The sequence below is a fragment of the Benincasa hispida genome, chromosome 2 (genome assembly GCF_009727055.1).
Source record: "Benincasa hispida cultivar B227 chromosome 2, ASM972705v1, whole genome shotgun sequence".
Taxonomy (NCBI): domain Eukaryota; kingdom Viridiplantae; phylum Streptophyta; class Magnoliopsida; order Cucurbitales; family Cucurbitaceae; genus Benincasa; species Benincasa hispida.
Genome location: NC_052350.1, coordinates 38905210 through 38919704, shown reverse-complemented (window position 1 = coordinate 38919704; position 14495 = coordinate 38905210). Strand labels below are relative to the sequence as shown.

General features: G+C 33.2%; 1 protein-coding gene across 1 annotated transcript; it reads left to right on the top strand.

The window, feature by feature from the left end:
* Positions 1-1513: 1513 nt before the first annotated feature.
* LOC120071623 (protein CASP) lies at positions 1514-14285 on the top strand. The gene is made up of 19 exons (XM_039023981.1): positions 1514-1838; positions 2316-2426; positions 2549-2727; positions 3213-3362; positions 5111-5199; positions 5680-5789; positions 6048-6142; positions 6645-6700; positions 8170-8335; positions 8680-8772; positions 9402-9530; positions 9750-9869; positions 10175-10252; positions 11723-11830; positions 11946-12089; positions 12193-12294; positions 12572-12651; positions 13364-13456; positions 13957-14285. Exons 1-19 carry the CDS (start codon positions 1745-1747, stop codon positions 14015-14017), a joined length of 2058 nt encoding a protein of 685 aa, XP_038879909.1. The 5' UTR covers positions 1514-1744; the 3' UTR covers positions 14018-14285.
* The last annotated feature ends 210 nt before the right edge of the window (positions 14286-14495 follow it).

Genomic DNA, 14495 nt, shown 5'->3' with positions numbered 1-14495 from the left:
TAGTGTTTTGTAAAATATCCTAGTGTTTTGTAAAATATCATAGTGTTTTGTAAAATAAACTTAGTTTTCCACCCAATTAATAAAATCTTAGATATGTTCTTTTGAAATTTTTACCAAAATTCATCTCATAATAGAAAAGTCTAAGTATGTATGTCGCAGCGGTCGGACCATAATATGTAAGGATCCGGTCGTTACAAAACTCATATAAATATTAATGGGTGTATATATTTTAATGTCTTTGATAAAAAAATGCGTAGGTCAAAGTTATTTTTATCTAAAACTTTATTTAACTAAAATTAATGAGTTCATAAAGAATTTACAAATTTTAAAAAAGAAAATTGATCAATTAGTTAAAATTGAACTTAGCGTTAAAATGCAACATTTATGTAACTTTAGAATCAAAATTGATATAAAAGTTTTGAGTAAAAGATTGATAAATTATGATAAATTTAGGGTTGAAATTGATATTTTTTAAAACCATAAAATTTTACATGCATTTTTTTTTTAATTTTTGTACACCATATATTTCATAGATGTCTTAAATTTTGAATTATTTTATTAATAACTTTTAACTTTAATTTTGGAGTAATTTAACCTTTTCACAATTATTTCACAATTTTTAAGTTATTTATTTCTTTTCTTATTAACATTATTTTCGAATTTTGACTTTTTTTTCCTTCTTAATTTTAGTTCATATTCATTTAATACATGATTACTTCAAATTAACATTCTTTCTCTTTAAGAGATTTAGTTTATTTTATTCCATATTTCTAATTTATTAATGATAGATTATATCACTAAATCAGTCTATCAGCGATAGATTATAGATTTTGTTATATTTGCAATTCTTTAAAAAAAAGTATTCTATACACTTAATTATCAGCCTTACAAGTGCTACCCATTGCAAGTAAGTGCATGTAATAAATTTTAAAGAATTACAAAGATAACAAAATATAATAGTGATAAACTCTATCGTTGATAGACTTCTATTAGTGATATGGTCATAGACTCTGGAAATTAATCTAAATTTACTTTTTATATATATATATATATAAGATTTATAATTTTTTTTTACATTGTAGTTGTAGTCAATGTTTAAAATATTGATATCGACGAAAACATCGAGATCTTGATTTTATGGAAATTTCGATGGTGATAAAATTTCAATTTCGATGGATATTTAAGAAAAAATTATAAAAACAAAAAATTCAAAAGATAAATTTAAATTAGTAAATAAATATTTTATGATTTTTAAACAAGTTAACATATTTATTATCTATATTAAATTTATATTAGTGATATTTTGTTACTGAATTATTATATTTAATGAATTTTTTTATGATAATATAGAAATATCGTTTTATTTCTTATATCGAAACCATAAAAAGGTGAAAATATAGATGAAAATATAGACGTTGTGATTGCTATATTCGCAACCGCCACAAAATTATATTATAATTGAAGCGGCCCATGGTTTTGGCTCAGTAGATATCCGTCGGTCTTGCTGAACCGATTCATCTTCAACGAACTGGATTAATTGTTTTTGGCTTGCATTGCAAATTTACTCATAATTTCTCCAAATTTACACACAAGAAGAGAAGAGACGTCGAATTTGCCATACCAGAAATGCCGAAGCTCCCCGGGATCTGCTCTACTGTTTGATCTCCAAATCACTTCCTAGTATTGAGAAGTGATCGCACTCTTGGACTCCTTCAGCGGCCATCTCCGAGTTCGCATCCCAAGTATGGAGTCTCCCAAAGGTGGATCCGAGAGGGAGAAACCGCCGAACACTTCATCCTCAACTTCCGCCGTTTCCGTCGTTTCTAGTTTCTGGAAAGGTAATCGTCTAATTCTAAATCGAATTCTCTTTCAATTCGTGCGTTTATTGATGCGTTTGGGCTTGATTATAACTTGCTGAAGATAATCATGTAGTTTATGTTACGTTCTGATTCATTAGCTGTGTAATTCATTTTTAACTGCAAATATTCTGCTTGATTTCTACGCCTTAGTTTCCAATTTGAGCTCAAATTGTAGAAACAATTTGATTTGAGAAGCCTTCTCTTCTTTTTTCTTTTTTCTTTTTTCTTTTTTAAATACTGAGTGGTTCTTGCCGATGGTTCACCTTTTCATTGGGGAAAGTTATGTCGCGTTGTGAAGTGTTGAGTTAAATAGTACTAACGAATTGCAAGGCGTTTTGTATTTTTGGATATGAAATTCTAGTAATACTATCACTTGTTTTCTGTTTGATTTTAAACTGCCATGAAAAATTTACCCTCTGCTAACACAATGTGATCATTTGTATTCCCGATTTGCAGAGTTTGATTTAGAGAAGGAGAAAAGTGCATTGGATGAACAAGGACTTAGGATAGCTGAAAACCAAGAAAATAGCCAGAAAAATCGCCGGAAGCTTGCAGAAAGTACAAGAGGTAATGTTCTTACGTATGCTCATATCACTTTATGGCTTCTGTTAAAGTTTTTTTTAAAATATCTTTGCTAATGTTTTTTTTCCCTGTTTTTTCAAAAATTATTTGGCTCTGCATACCGATAGATTTCAAGAAGGCTCAACCAGAGGAAAAATTGAACTTGTTTAGTTCTCTACTTAAAAGTTACCAAGAAGAAGTTGACAATCTCACGAAGAGGGCAAAATTTGGAGAAAATGCTTTTCTTAACATCTATCAGAAACTTTATGAGGCTCCAGATCCTTATCCTGCTCTTGCTTCAATTGGTGTAAGTGCCAAAGGCTTTTGTATGGGTGTTATATTTGAGCAGCATCAATATTCGAACTTGTGAACAATTTTTCCCATTCTACTTTAAATCTACTTAAGAGTATTGAACCTCTTTAAGAATATTATTGTTGTTCACTCAGATGTGAACCTTCAGATTTGGTTATGACTTTTGGCAGAGTATGAACGATATTATGAAAAAAGCAAAAAGAAATAAAGAAATAAAAAAAAAAAAGAAGAAAAGTTCAAGTACTAAGGTCAATAAGGCGGAATATTTTAGAAAGGTTTCTCCATGTTCCATATTCCCTAATATATATATACATAGATATACTGAACTCAAGAACTTTATGTGAAGTCTGAATTTGCTCCTCTCCACTCAATGGGGGGAATATAAATGAAGAAGCATACCTGTTTATCAAAACCCGTTGCAGTTGTTTTATGCTATTTGTCATCTTTTAATGTTTTTGCTGCATAATGTTCTCTTTGCAGGAACAAGATTTGAAGTTGTCTGAATTAGAAACCGAGAACAGAAAAATGAAAGTTGAGCTTGAGGAGTTTAGAACTGAAGCAACCCATTTAAAGAATCAGCAGGCCACTATTAGAAGACTTGAAGAGCGCAATCGGCAATTGGAGCAACAGGTTACAATATCTCTGTACACTGTGATGAATGATGATAATATAATAGTACCTTGACATTTTTTCATATAACTAAATGAAACGTCCACACTATGGAATTGAAGATTCTCCCACTAATTCCAAACCATAACACCTCAAATAAATTTAGATGAACCCTAAGGTTTAGATTAGACATGGATTGCTAATGTGGGACAATTTGAGCCTGGTGGAGGCCTCTTGCCTAATACCTTGGATTCTTCATATTGGAACTAATGACATGGAATTAGGGCATGTTTGAAAGTAAATGAAACGTCCACACTATGGAATTGAAGATTCTCCCACTAATTCCAAACCATAACACCTCAAATAAATTTAGATGAACCCTAAGGTTTAGATTAGACATGGATTGCTAATGTGGGACAATTTGAGCTTGGTGGAGGCCTCTTGCCTTCTACCTTGGATTCTTCATATTGGAACTAATGACATGGAATTAGGGCATGTTTGAAAGTAATTCTGAAATGATTAAAATCACTTATGTCACGTCCAAAATTACTCGAAAACATCCTTTTAATCATTCAAAACCAATTTTGATGGTATGAATTTGTATTTAAAGTGTAAAATCAAACATTAAATTAATTTTGAAGGATTAAAAACATTTTTTATAACAATTTTAAACATGAAAAAAAAGTCATTTTGACCATTTCAAAATCATTCCCAAGCATGCGCTTAGTAGATCGACCAAGTCAATTAATTCAATAAAAAATATATTTAAAAAATTTGAAGAGGATTAACACATTTAATATTGAAAATAATCTTGATTTTAGAGAGTTAAAAGTGTCTGGGAAGAGGTGGCATTCAGTTGCCTCTGGGTTGATTTCCTATGAGTCTTCCCTCACCTTTTTTGGGCTTTCATTGTCCTCTGACTGATCGTGAGTCTTTGGAGGTGAGGCTTTCTTCCTCCCCTCCCTTGACCAAATGGTTCATTTAGGAATGAGGAATTTTGAAGCCTAACCCTTCAGAGGGTTTCTCCTGTCATCTGTTCATATGCAAGCTTTGTCCTTCTCCTCCCATGGGAGCCTCGATTTTTCCTTTTTTTGGAAGGTTAGAATACTTAAGAAAATGAAATGCTTTATCTGGCATGTTACATGGAAGTCTGATCTGAACCTTCGGGATCATATCCAACGACTTTCTTCCTTGGTTTTGCTGCTGCAGAGAACGATCTTGATCATCTTGTATGGGAGTGCCTGTTTTCTTACTTCCTTTGGCAAGTTTTACACCGAGGAGATCCTTATGAACTCTCATTTTCAGGATAAAGGGAGTGTCGTGTGGTAGGCTTGTTGTTTTGCTATCTTGTGAGGAGTGTGGCTTGAGATGAATTGTACGATCGAGGGGTTGAGAGGTATTTGGAGGAAGGGTTGAGGTGTGAGGTTTAATGTGTTTTTATGGGCATCCATTAGCTATTTTTTTTTTTTTTTTTGTTAATTTACTAGCTTAGTATCATTTTTTGGATTGGAGTCATTGTTTCTGTACTGATGAGTACTCCTTTCGTGGTTTTGTTTTTGTATGTCATTGTACATTATTCCTTTTTTCTGAATGAAAGCTTGGCTTCTTACCCAAAAGGTTCTTTATCACTCTTGTTATTTTTTTTAACCATACTTAATAATGTTTTGGATGTGTGTGTTCCTATCGATTCCAATTTGAATGAAAAAAATATATAGTTAGTTATTACTGTCTTTCTCGTTTCATCTACTAATCTTCCTTTAGTTGTCCAGATGGAGGAGAAAATAAAAGAAATTGTGGAAATCAAGCAACGCAGTTTGGCTGAAGAAAACCAGAAGGCATTAGATGCAATAAAAGAAAGGTACCGTTCTTGTTAGGTTAATAAAATCATACAGATCTATATATGTGGTATTTAGAATGTAAATGTCAATATCTATACTTGCTATGATGAAGGATATTGATAGATTTTTTTTTTTCTCATTAAAAAAAAAAAAAAAAAAAAATCTATCAAATTTACATGTTCTTAACTTTGTAATCTATTGAATGAGAACGTGACTTTGGTGGCTCTTATTTCTTAAATTTTGTACCTGAACCAATATGCGACCAAACATTCTTCCATGTTGATATTGATGTTAAAAATTGAAGCAAAGAATATTGCCAACGATAGTTCATTGAATACTATGGATAATTTTATCCTTCTTGGGTTATATGTGGAAACATAATCCTAGGTTGCATGGTGTTTGTTGATGGTAGTGCCTTGTTCTTGGTCATTGATGTTGAACTTTTTTTACCGCACCTTGTATTCAACTGTGATTTTCATCGTATTTTTAATAATGTTCAGGGAAAGATTGTTGCAAGATCAGCTAAGACGAGAACAAGAAAGTGTTTCAAACATGAAAAAGCTACATGAACGTGCCCAAAGTCAATTGTTTGAACTTCGTGCTCAGTCAGGTGAATTTGCCAGTTTCTAGTATGTAGTTATGATCGCATATTTAACCAAAAACGCTAACAAGCTCTTAATAAAGTTCTTATCTCTCTTACTTTTCTTCAGCTGTGTTCTGTAATATTAAAACTTTGATATATTAATTTATTATGTCTTATTTATTTTATGTCCTTCTGTAGTGAAGTCGTAATTAAGCTCTAGAACACTATTGCACCTTAGCATGCATCGGCGTTAGATGTTGATTATTATTCCATTGATATTTTTAGACGAAGAGAGGGCTGCAAAACAGTCAGAGGTCACTCTTCTGATGGATGAAGTTGAGAGGGCTCAGACACGGCTTCTTAGTCTTGAACGGGAAAAGGTTTTCTTTCACTACATTCTCCATCTAAAGGATTCATTTCAGTTATTCTATTAGAGAAAAATGTTCTCTTATTAGTTATCAATGTATCGGCAAGTCTTTTCGTTGGAATCTGTATTTCTCATAAAAAAAAAGACTTCAAGTTTTAGCAACTTAATTTCACATCAGTGTAGAAGGAACCGTGTGTAAAATTGTGCCTGAGTTGGTGCAAAGATTTGCACATGGATCTCCTCTCTCTCTCTCTCTCATTCCTCTCTCTTTTGTGGTGGTGGTGGGGGCACTGAGCATGTAGAGATTATGGTTCATGATTGAACCATCAAACAATATGTCTGTTAACTGCACAGACTTCTAATAGCTTCTACTTGCTGATTTGTTTTATGGACTACATAAGAGGGTGGATGCGGGAGGAGTGTTATCTCTAGGGTCCAATACATACTGATTGTTGATATTTAGGTGTCATGCTCTGCCTATGTTTTTTATACTTTTACTTGTGCCAAATATTCAGGGACTCCTGCGCTCCCAGTTACAGTCGGCAAATGATGAGACTGGCAATAAGAAAAGGTGAGATACTACTTCCGTAACATCTTTACATGAATATGTTGATGAATGACGTTTCTTGTTTTGATATGTTTTTTCCACCCAGGAATCACTTTATGTAATCAATCTTATGTGATATTCAATATCTGGATTTGGATTAACTAGTTAACTTTTCCTTGTTCAATCCAAATCCTCCAAAATCCATAGGAGCTGCTTTTCTCTGGCTGCTTGATTTAATATTTTCAATGAATATGGTTATAAATCTAAATCCTCCTAAGTGAAGCAACACACAAACACATATTAATTTATTCATTTGGTCATTATTGCATTTCTTTCATTTCAATTTTTTAATATTATCATAGGAGGGTGGAGATGCAGTGCGTCAAGATCAAATGTTTTGACATTTCTGCAGTAACTGTGATGATAGTTAGAAGTGGATTGCATCTTTTCAGTGATTCACTATTTTTCTTTTATTCATTGGTGTGATTATTATTAGTTAAAAGAAAGACTCCAGATTACTTGGAAATGAAAATTATTCAATGTCTTTAGATGAGCTTTTACTAATATTTATATAGGAAATGAAAAAGGTTATAACTAAAGGAACTGCAGGGAGACGAGACTTCAACTTGTACAGAGGCAAAGTTTGCTGGAAAGTACTCCTTGGCATTGGTAAAAAGAAATATTACAATTGTTAAAAAAAAAAAAAACTTATCTAGGTATACCAAGAACTGAGAAGTTGATTAAAGAAAGAAGAGGAAGAAGAACTGAGAAGTGTGATAAAATCTTAACCTTCCTCCAAGCCTCTACAATTATCTCAAAAAATCCTATGAATTCTCTCTATCCAAAAGAACCAAAGAAGGGTCTGGAAATTTAGCAATTAGATTTGAAGGGGTGATAGCACCAAACCTTTGCATTAAAAACTGCTTAAACAACCCAGTTGATACTAAACAAATAAAGCAGTCTATTCCCTATGGCTCTAATGGAACCATAAGACAAGGGATGCTTCTGAAATTAAGTGTTTTATTTTGACATTTTTCTTGACCACTTTCTGGCATATATGTTGTGGTAAAACTCTATCTTTAGTATCTACTGTCCAAACAGATGCAGAAAAGATTTGTATGTTTTCCCTTTCTGCTAATAATCTTTTAAAGAAATATGGCTCTTATCCAGTTTCACAATATATACGTTGAAAGCAGTATTTATTAGTCTGGAAAGTTACTCTCCACTCTGATTCATGTTGAAACGTTTGTGTTACAAGACGTACCACGTTCCAAGTATAGTGATTAGAATTCCTTTATAAAATTGTTTGATTATTGAACCTGTCACGATTTTCTTAAAAAAAAAAAAACAGAAAAATTCCTTGGTCTACTTGTTTCCTTGTGCAATAAAGTATATCTTCTTTCTTTATCTTTTTCTTCTTCTTTTTTCCCTAAATCTTCTTTCTCATGTTTATAAATATATTCTGCTGATTGGTTTTTGTTCTTTGGCTGCAGTGATAATTTAGATTTAAATAGTGTCCTTGAGAATTCTTTGAGTGCGAAAGAAAAGATTATCTCAGAATTAAACATGGAACTTCATAAAGTTGAGACGACTTTATCAAGTGAACGGGAACAACATATTATTGAGATCAAGAATCTGAATGCGTTGATTAATGAAAAGGTAACTACCAATCTCAACTCTATTTCAAAAATAAGCAGTTAAGCTCTTATGTATTAACATGAGACAAATTCTCTTTGCCTTCATATGATGGAAAAGTGCTTACTTGAAATTGTCACCAAAACTATGTTATCAATTACCAGGTTTGACGAAATATTTAACTTTGAATATGCCAATCTAAATCAATTAGCATCAACCTTACAAATTTAAGTTCATTTTCTTTGCAAATGGAAGTAACTGGTATATATTTTCATTTTTTGTAACATCTGTTCTTCTTAATCAACAAGATGCCTACTGTTTGATGGTTGGATTTTGTTTAACTACTTTCTACCTTTTATGATAAATAGGAAACTGCTATTGATGAGATGAAGAGAGAGCTTCAATCGAGACCAACAGAAAAAATGGTTGATGATCTGCGGAAAAAAGTGAAGATTTTGCAAGTAATTAATCAGCCTTTATGAAAGAAAATTTATCTTCCCCTACTGTCTCTCAAAATTCTAAAGTTGCCTACTAGGAAGTATGAACACTTGTTTTAGATAAAGCATCTACATCTGACACACTAAAAAATGTGTCTGAATCAAATATGGTTTTTAATATATACACATGTATTCTAAATATATACACACACACACATATTCTATATGTACTTATGTATGCATACATGTATACGTATATACTATACATATACTATATAATGTGAGTGTCTATGTGACTGTTTCCATGTTTCTTAGCCAGTGGTACATAGTTTAGGCATGAATGATATTTTGATTATGTAGTATAGTGAGGATCCTCTGCATTTTGATTCTTTGCAGTTGATTCTGCATTCTGATGTTTGTTGCATCTTACTTGAAGACGTGATCAGTCAAAATTGTTGCCAAATGTTAGAATTTATCTTTCTGATTTATGTGATCACATATGAGTCCTACAATTATGAATATTATATTTATTTAGCCATCTTGAAAAATGGTTCAGGTTTTATGCAACCAAAGTCTTCCTCTGATTTATTTTCTTGGCATGGTACATGAAATAACGTATTCCTTCATCCGAATAACTTTACTTGCATGCTCAGGCTGTAGGTTATAACTCAATTGAGGCTGAAGATTGGGAAGTTGCCACCAGTGGGGAAGAGATGAGCAAAATGGAATCTCTTCTTCTTGATAAGAACCGAAAAATGGAACATGAACTTACACAACTTAAGGTACAATGCCTATGCTTCATGGCTATTTATAATTCTGCTATCTCTGCTTGCATGCTCAAATGAATTTGGATATATGGCATTTCAATATGCATGTTTCTTAGCCAGTGGCAATATGTAGGACCATACTTGAAAGATGGTGCTGTATTTTTTATTTTGTCAGTAGGTGGAAGGAAATGATTTCTCTTGTATTTTTTAGCGGGATTCTTGTGTCATTTTCAGGTTAAACTTTCAGAAAAATCATCTTTGGTGGATACAGCTGAAAGCAAGATAGCTGAACTCACAGAAAAGGTTGTCGAACAACAGAAGTTGATTCAGAAGTTGGAAGAAGACATATTAAAGGTTTCGATCTTTGGCTGGCAGATAGTCCTTCTCTGGTTCATATAACTTTTCCTGATGCATTCTGGTTTTCAAAATGATGTATAGATGTGGAAGCCTCGGGTGACCGGGGGGTGTATTCTGTTTCAATTTTTTTTTCTTACCTCGAAAGAGGGTGTTCTTTATTTGGGTCAAGAAAGTTGAATTTGAATTTTCCGGAATAAATACAAGTTAGGCACATGTTTAATGGGTTATTTACATATATATACTTTTGACAATCCTTCAGAGCTATGATCGTTAACTTTTAAGTGCTGTTTCTTCAAAAGCAGGGGTACAACTCCAAGGACCAAAAGGGCAGTTTATTTGATGAATGGGATCTTTCTGAGGCAAGGGGTGAGCTTTCTGAGGTATTCTTTCTGTCTATCTTCATCCTCTTGCGGTTGTTGAAAGCTAAAGCTCTAACTAGTGGTTTGTTATTCCACCCTAATGTAACTTGTGGTCTTATTTACTTTTATTTAGAAGTTGCAATAATGACCTTGACTTTTGGGAGACAACAAAATGATCTTTTTAGCAAACTGGGGGTTTGTTTCAATTTTTTTCTTTTTCTAATAAAAAAAATAAAGAATAAGAAACCAGAACCAATTATCAACATGTTTTGGTTTTTATTTCTTAAAAGCAGAAAATGAAATTTGAAGAACAAGATGTTGGGTATCCAAGTTTAATCCAGCACTGCCCAACAAGCAAGAAAACAGGGGAATTCCCTCCCTCTGTACTTCGATATACAATAATAAAGATAATAACAAGTCTGAAAACGTATCACAAATTCAACTCCGAAAACAGAACAACAAGATAATCACAAGAACAAGAAATAAGAACAAGATATCCTCCAATCGATTTGAGAGTGCTGTTCCTCCCCTGCTCAAGCTTCAGAGCTCAAATTCTCCACACCTAATACCCCCAAAACCCTTCATAAACCTCTTCATTGGTCCCCACACCTCGCATAACCGAATTGTCGTCCTCCTACTACATTGCCCCCTGCACTTTTCCCTTTTTGCCCTCCCTTACGTACGTGTGGATGATTGGGGGTCTTACAATGATATAATTATAACAGGCTGAAGTTTCCTAGACATTCTCAAAATTGGAAACGTAGTCAGTCCTTTTCTGTGGCCCTTATACCCCGACCCTCATATATGCATTCTCTGTGGCGAAGCAAGTAAAGACCTTCAATCTCATTTTCACTCGTGGCATTGAAGATCATTATTGTCCTGGCAAAATATTTCAGTTTGCACTAGTGTTGATAACTAAATTCGAGCGATTACTTTCCTATGTAAGAAGATTATTACCGACAAACACTGGAACACCACAGTTTGAGCTTTTCAGATCTCTGACATTTAGGTTAGTTTTTTCCCCTTTTCTTTTCGTTTATTTTTTTTCAGATACTTGAGAATGATGAAGGAAATATACAAGGACATAAAAAAATAAAAAAATCTACCACCCAATTGGCCAATTAAACAAAAAAGGTTCGGCTGATAATTACAAAAACCTTATTAACAAACACCTATAAAGAGGAATTAAGGCTAATCAAATCCCAAAGATCATTCCCGGACCTCACCACCCTATGAAAATTCATCTGTCCTCCCAAGCCAAATGTCCCACGGCATAACAAAAGCAAAGGAAAAAAAAACATGTGCAAACAAAATGGCTCTTGAGCTGGTATATTAAATTACTCTGCACATCCATATTTTTCTGTGTTTATTGATGAATTTATGATGTTGACAATTATATCTTTAATACCTTGTCGGTATTATACTTTCCCATATTATATGACTCTCCTTTTCAATTTGTTGTCTTAATGTATATGGCCCCTTGTATGTCAGAACGTAGATCGAAAACATTTCCCCTCGGATCAAGATCAAAGCTCAATGCTAAAAGTAATTTGTAGTCAGAGGGACCGTTTTAGAGCACGCTTGCGAGAGGCAGAAGAGGTGTGATTCGTTTGTATTTATCCACTTTGTATAATTATTTTTAGTTAGGATGAGACCTTTCTTTTGTCTTGAGATAACAGATTCAGCAGTGTAATATTTTCTTCTGATACATTAGGAAATAAGACAACTGAAGGAGAAGATAGGACAACTTACAGTTGATCTAGAAAAGACAAAAGCTGATAACGTCAAATTGTATGGAAAGATTCGTTATGTCCAGGATTACAACCTTGAGAAAGTAGTGTCCAGGGGATCAAAGAAGGTACTCATGCTTGTGCCATTGTTAAAAATAGAGCACCATTGGCTCCTTCTCCATCATTGTTTATTTGTTTGCTTCCTTAAATAACTTCAGTTATCTACTTCAGCATGCAGAGGATCTTGAAAGTGGTTCCATGTCCGACGTTGAGTCTAAGTATAAAAAAATTTACGAGGACGATATAAATCCATTTGCTGCATTCTCCAGAAAGGTTTCTTGCCCCTCAAACTCTTATCGTCTTGTCAAAATTTTGATAGTATTCATCTAGTTCACCAGGTCATGCATACGTTGCATTCTCTCTCCCTCCTCAAAAAAAAAAGAGTATATAGAAACATACCCTTTCACCTTTTTATTGGATCAAGCAAACTGTTGCAGTAATGCCAGCTAATTTCATGCCTATATTCTCTGCAACTCTCTAATCATAAAATAGTTAAGGTAACAGATCACATAACCATCACACTGCAAATTCTTGGTTTTCTTTATTTTAGGAAAGGGATCAGAGGTACAAAGAATTGGGCTTCAGAGACAGGATCACACTCAGCAGTGGACGATTTCTTCTGGGGAACAAGTATGACTCCACAGCTCCTCTGACTTTTACAAATTCATTCTCTTTTTTGTAAATGTAAAGTGCGGCAAGCAGCCTGGCAAGCAGCCTAAATAGTTCTGCATCATCTTCTTGAACCGCTCTATCTTTCATGCTCTCTTAACTCAAACCCATGATTCTGCCCTCTGAATCACAATATCGTGAAGAGATATCATTCTTAAATCACTATCCCCCCAATCTGATCTTTCTGAGAATTGGCTGGAGATTTAGAATATGTTTGCCATCACTTCTTTAAGTTATTTTGGATTGTTAAAAGTATCTTTTTCTAAAATCTAAAATATTCAGTAACAAATAAAAAATATTTTTTTCAAAATAACATTTTCTAAGAAACACTTGGGAAGTTAGAAACATTTTTTTGAATAAAAAAAAAAAAAAAAATCTCTCTAAATGCCTTCACTAGAAGATACGTCAAGCGTTACCTTAGCAAACTGTGGATGGTGACAACAATCTCATTCTGTGGTATAACCGAATTATGCACCACATCCTTGAGAAGTTAATTCCATTTTTCCATCATGTTTGTGCCATTTATGTGTTCAGGCTTCTCCGTTTACTATCGTTTCCGACTTCCAAACGTAGTCACGAACTCCTTTGCCTTTTTTCTTCTTATTTTGTTCCCTCTTTTTGGTGGGAACATTTGATACATAAATTCATTGCTAAGACATTAACCTTCTTTCAGGTATGCCAGAACTTTTGCATTTTTCTATACAATTGGGTTGCATATTTTGGTATTTACATGCCTTTACAGAATGTCAGCACTGAGCCATCTAAGGTAACCCATCTTTCATTTCATCTTCCGTGGCAGACTTTCTTTCTTTCTTTTTCTTTTTAATTGGCTATTTGCGCTATTTCAACGATACCCTTATTCTTTCACGAGTTGGCAGTATTGTTCTCTACCTTTTATAGATGTTTCAAAAATATCTTTAAAGTAGAAATATGTTAGAATGTTGAACATAAAATCAACGTAGCGGTGACTAGGATGGTTGCTGAATTAAGTCTAAAAAGCAACATTCAGACACGTTGACTTTTTGTCAAACATTCTAATGCCTTTTCTATTGTAAGGGAGCTTTTGAAGTATTTATGAAACGTCAAAAATAATATTATAACTTTTGAAGGATAGGTATTATTGAAACAAAGGTCAAAAAGTGTGAGGGTATTTTCTATCATTTAGTCCTTTTTTTCCCTATTCATTGATCTCTTACCTCTATACTCACCGATATTAAAAATAATAATAATAATAATAATAATAAAGCTTTTACTTCTCTTCTGCAGTAATGGTCCTGACGAATTTCTTGTTGGAGATAAACATGTAAACCTCCCACACGCACTTTAATCTCCTTGATTTTTGGTTTTATCAAGCTACAGACAAGGTCAGGGATACAAATCAACTTTTCATTACAGAATGTACATGAACAATTCAAAAAGGAAAAAAAAAAAAAACAAAAAGAAAAATCTTCTTTGATTACTGTATATTTAGGCCATTGAATATAGTACTGGCTTTTCTGTTTTTGTCTGCTTGTTTCAAGTGATCTTATTTTTTTGGTACAGAGTTGCTCATACAGTCTAATTTTATTTCAATTGAGCAAATTTTAGATTGGAAAGTTGCAGCCTTCTACCTTCGGCATTGGTGAATTGTCGATGAAAATCTCTAACTGGTTTGTTGGACATGATTTTTTTGAGAAATTGTCAGAAATAACACTCGAAAGTTTTCATCCTTTAAAACTAGCATCTTTTTTTAAAATTCATTGAAATAGTTTTCTCTGTGTATCTTGGTCGAGATCGAACACCGAGATTAGAATAAAAAGTTAACA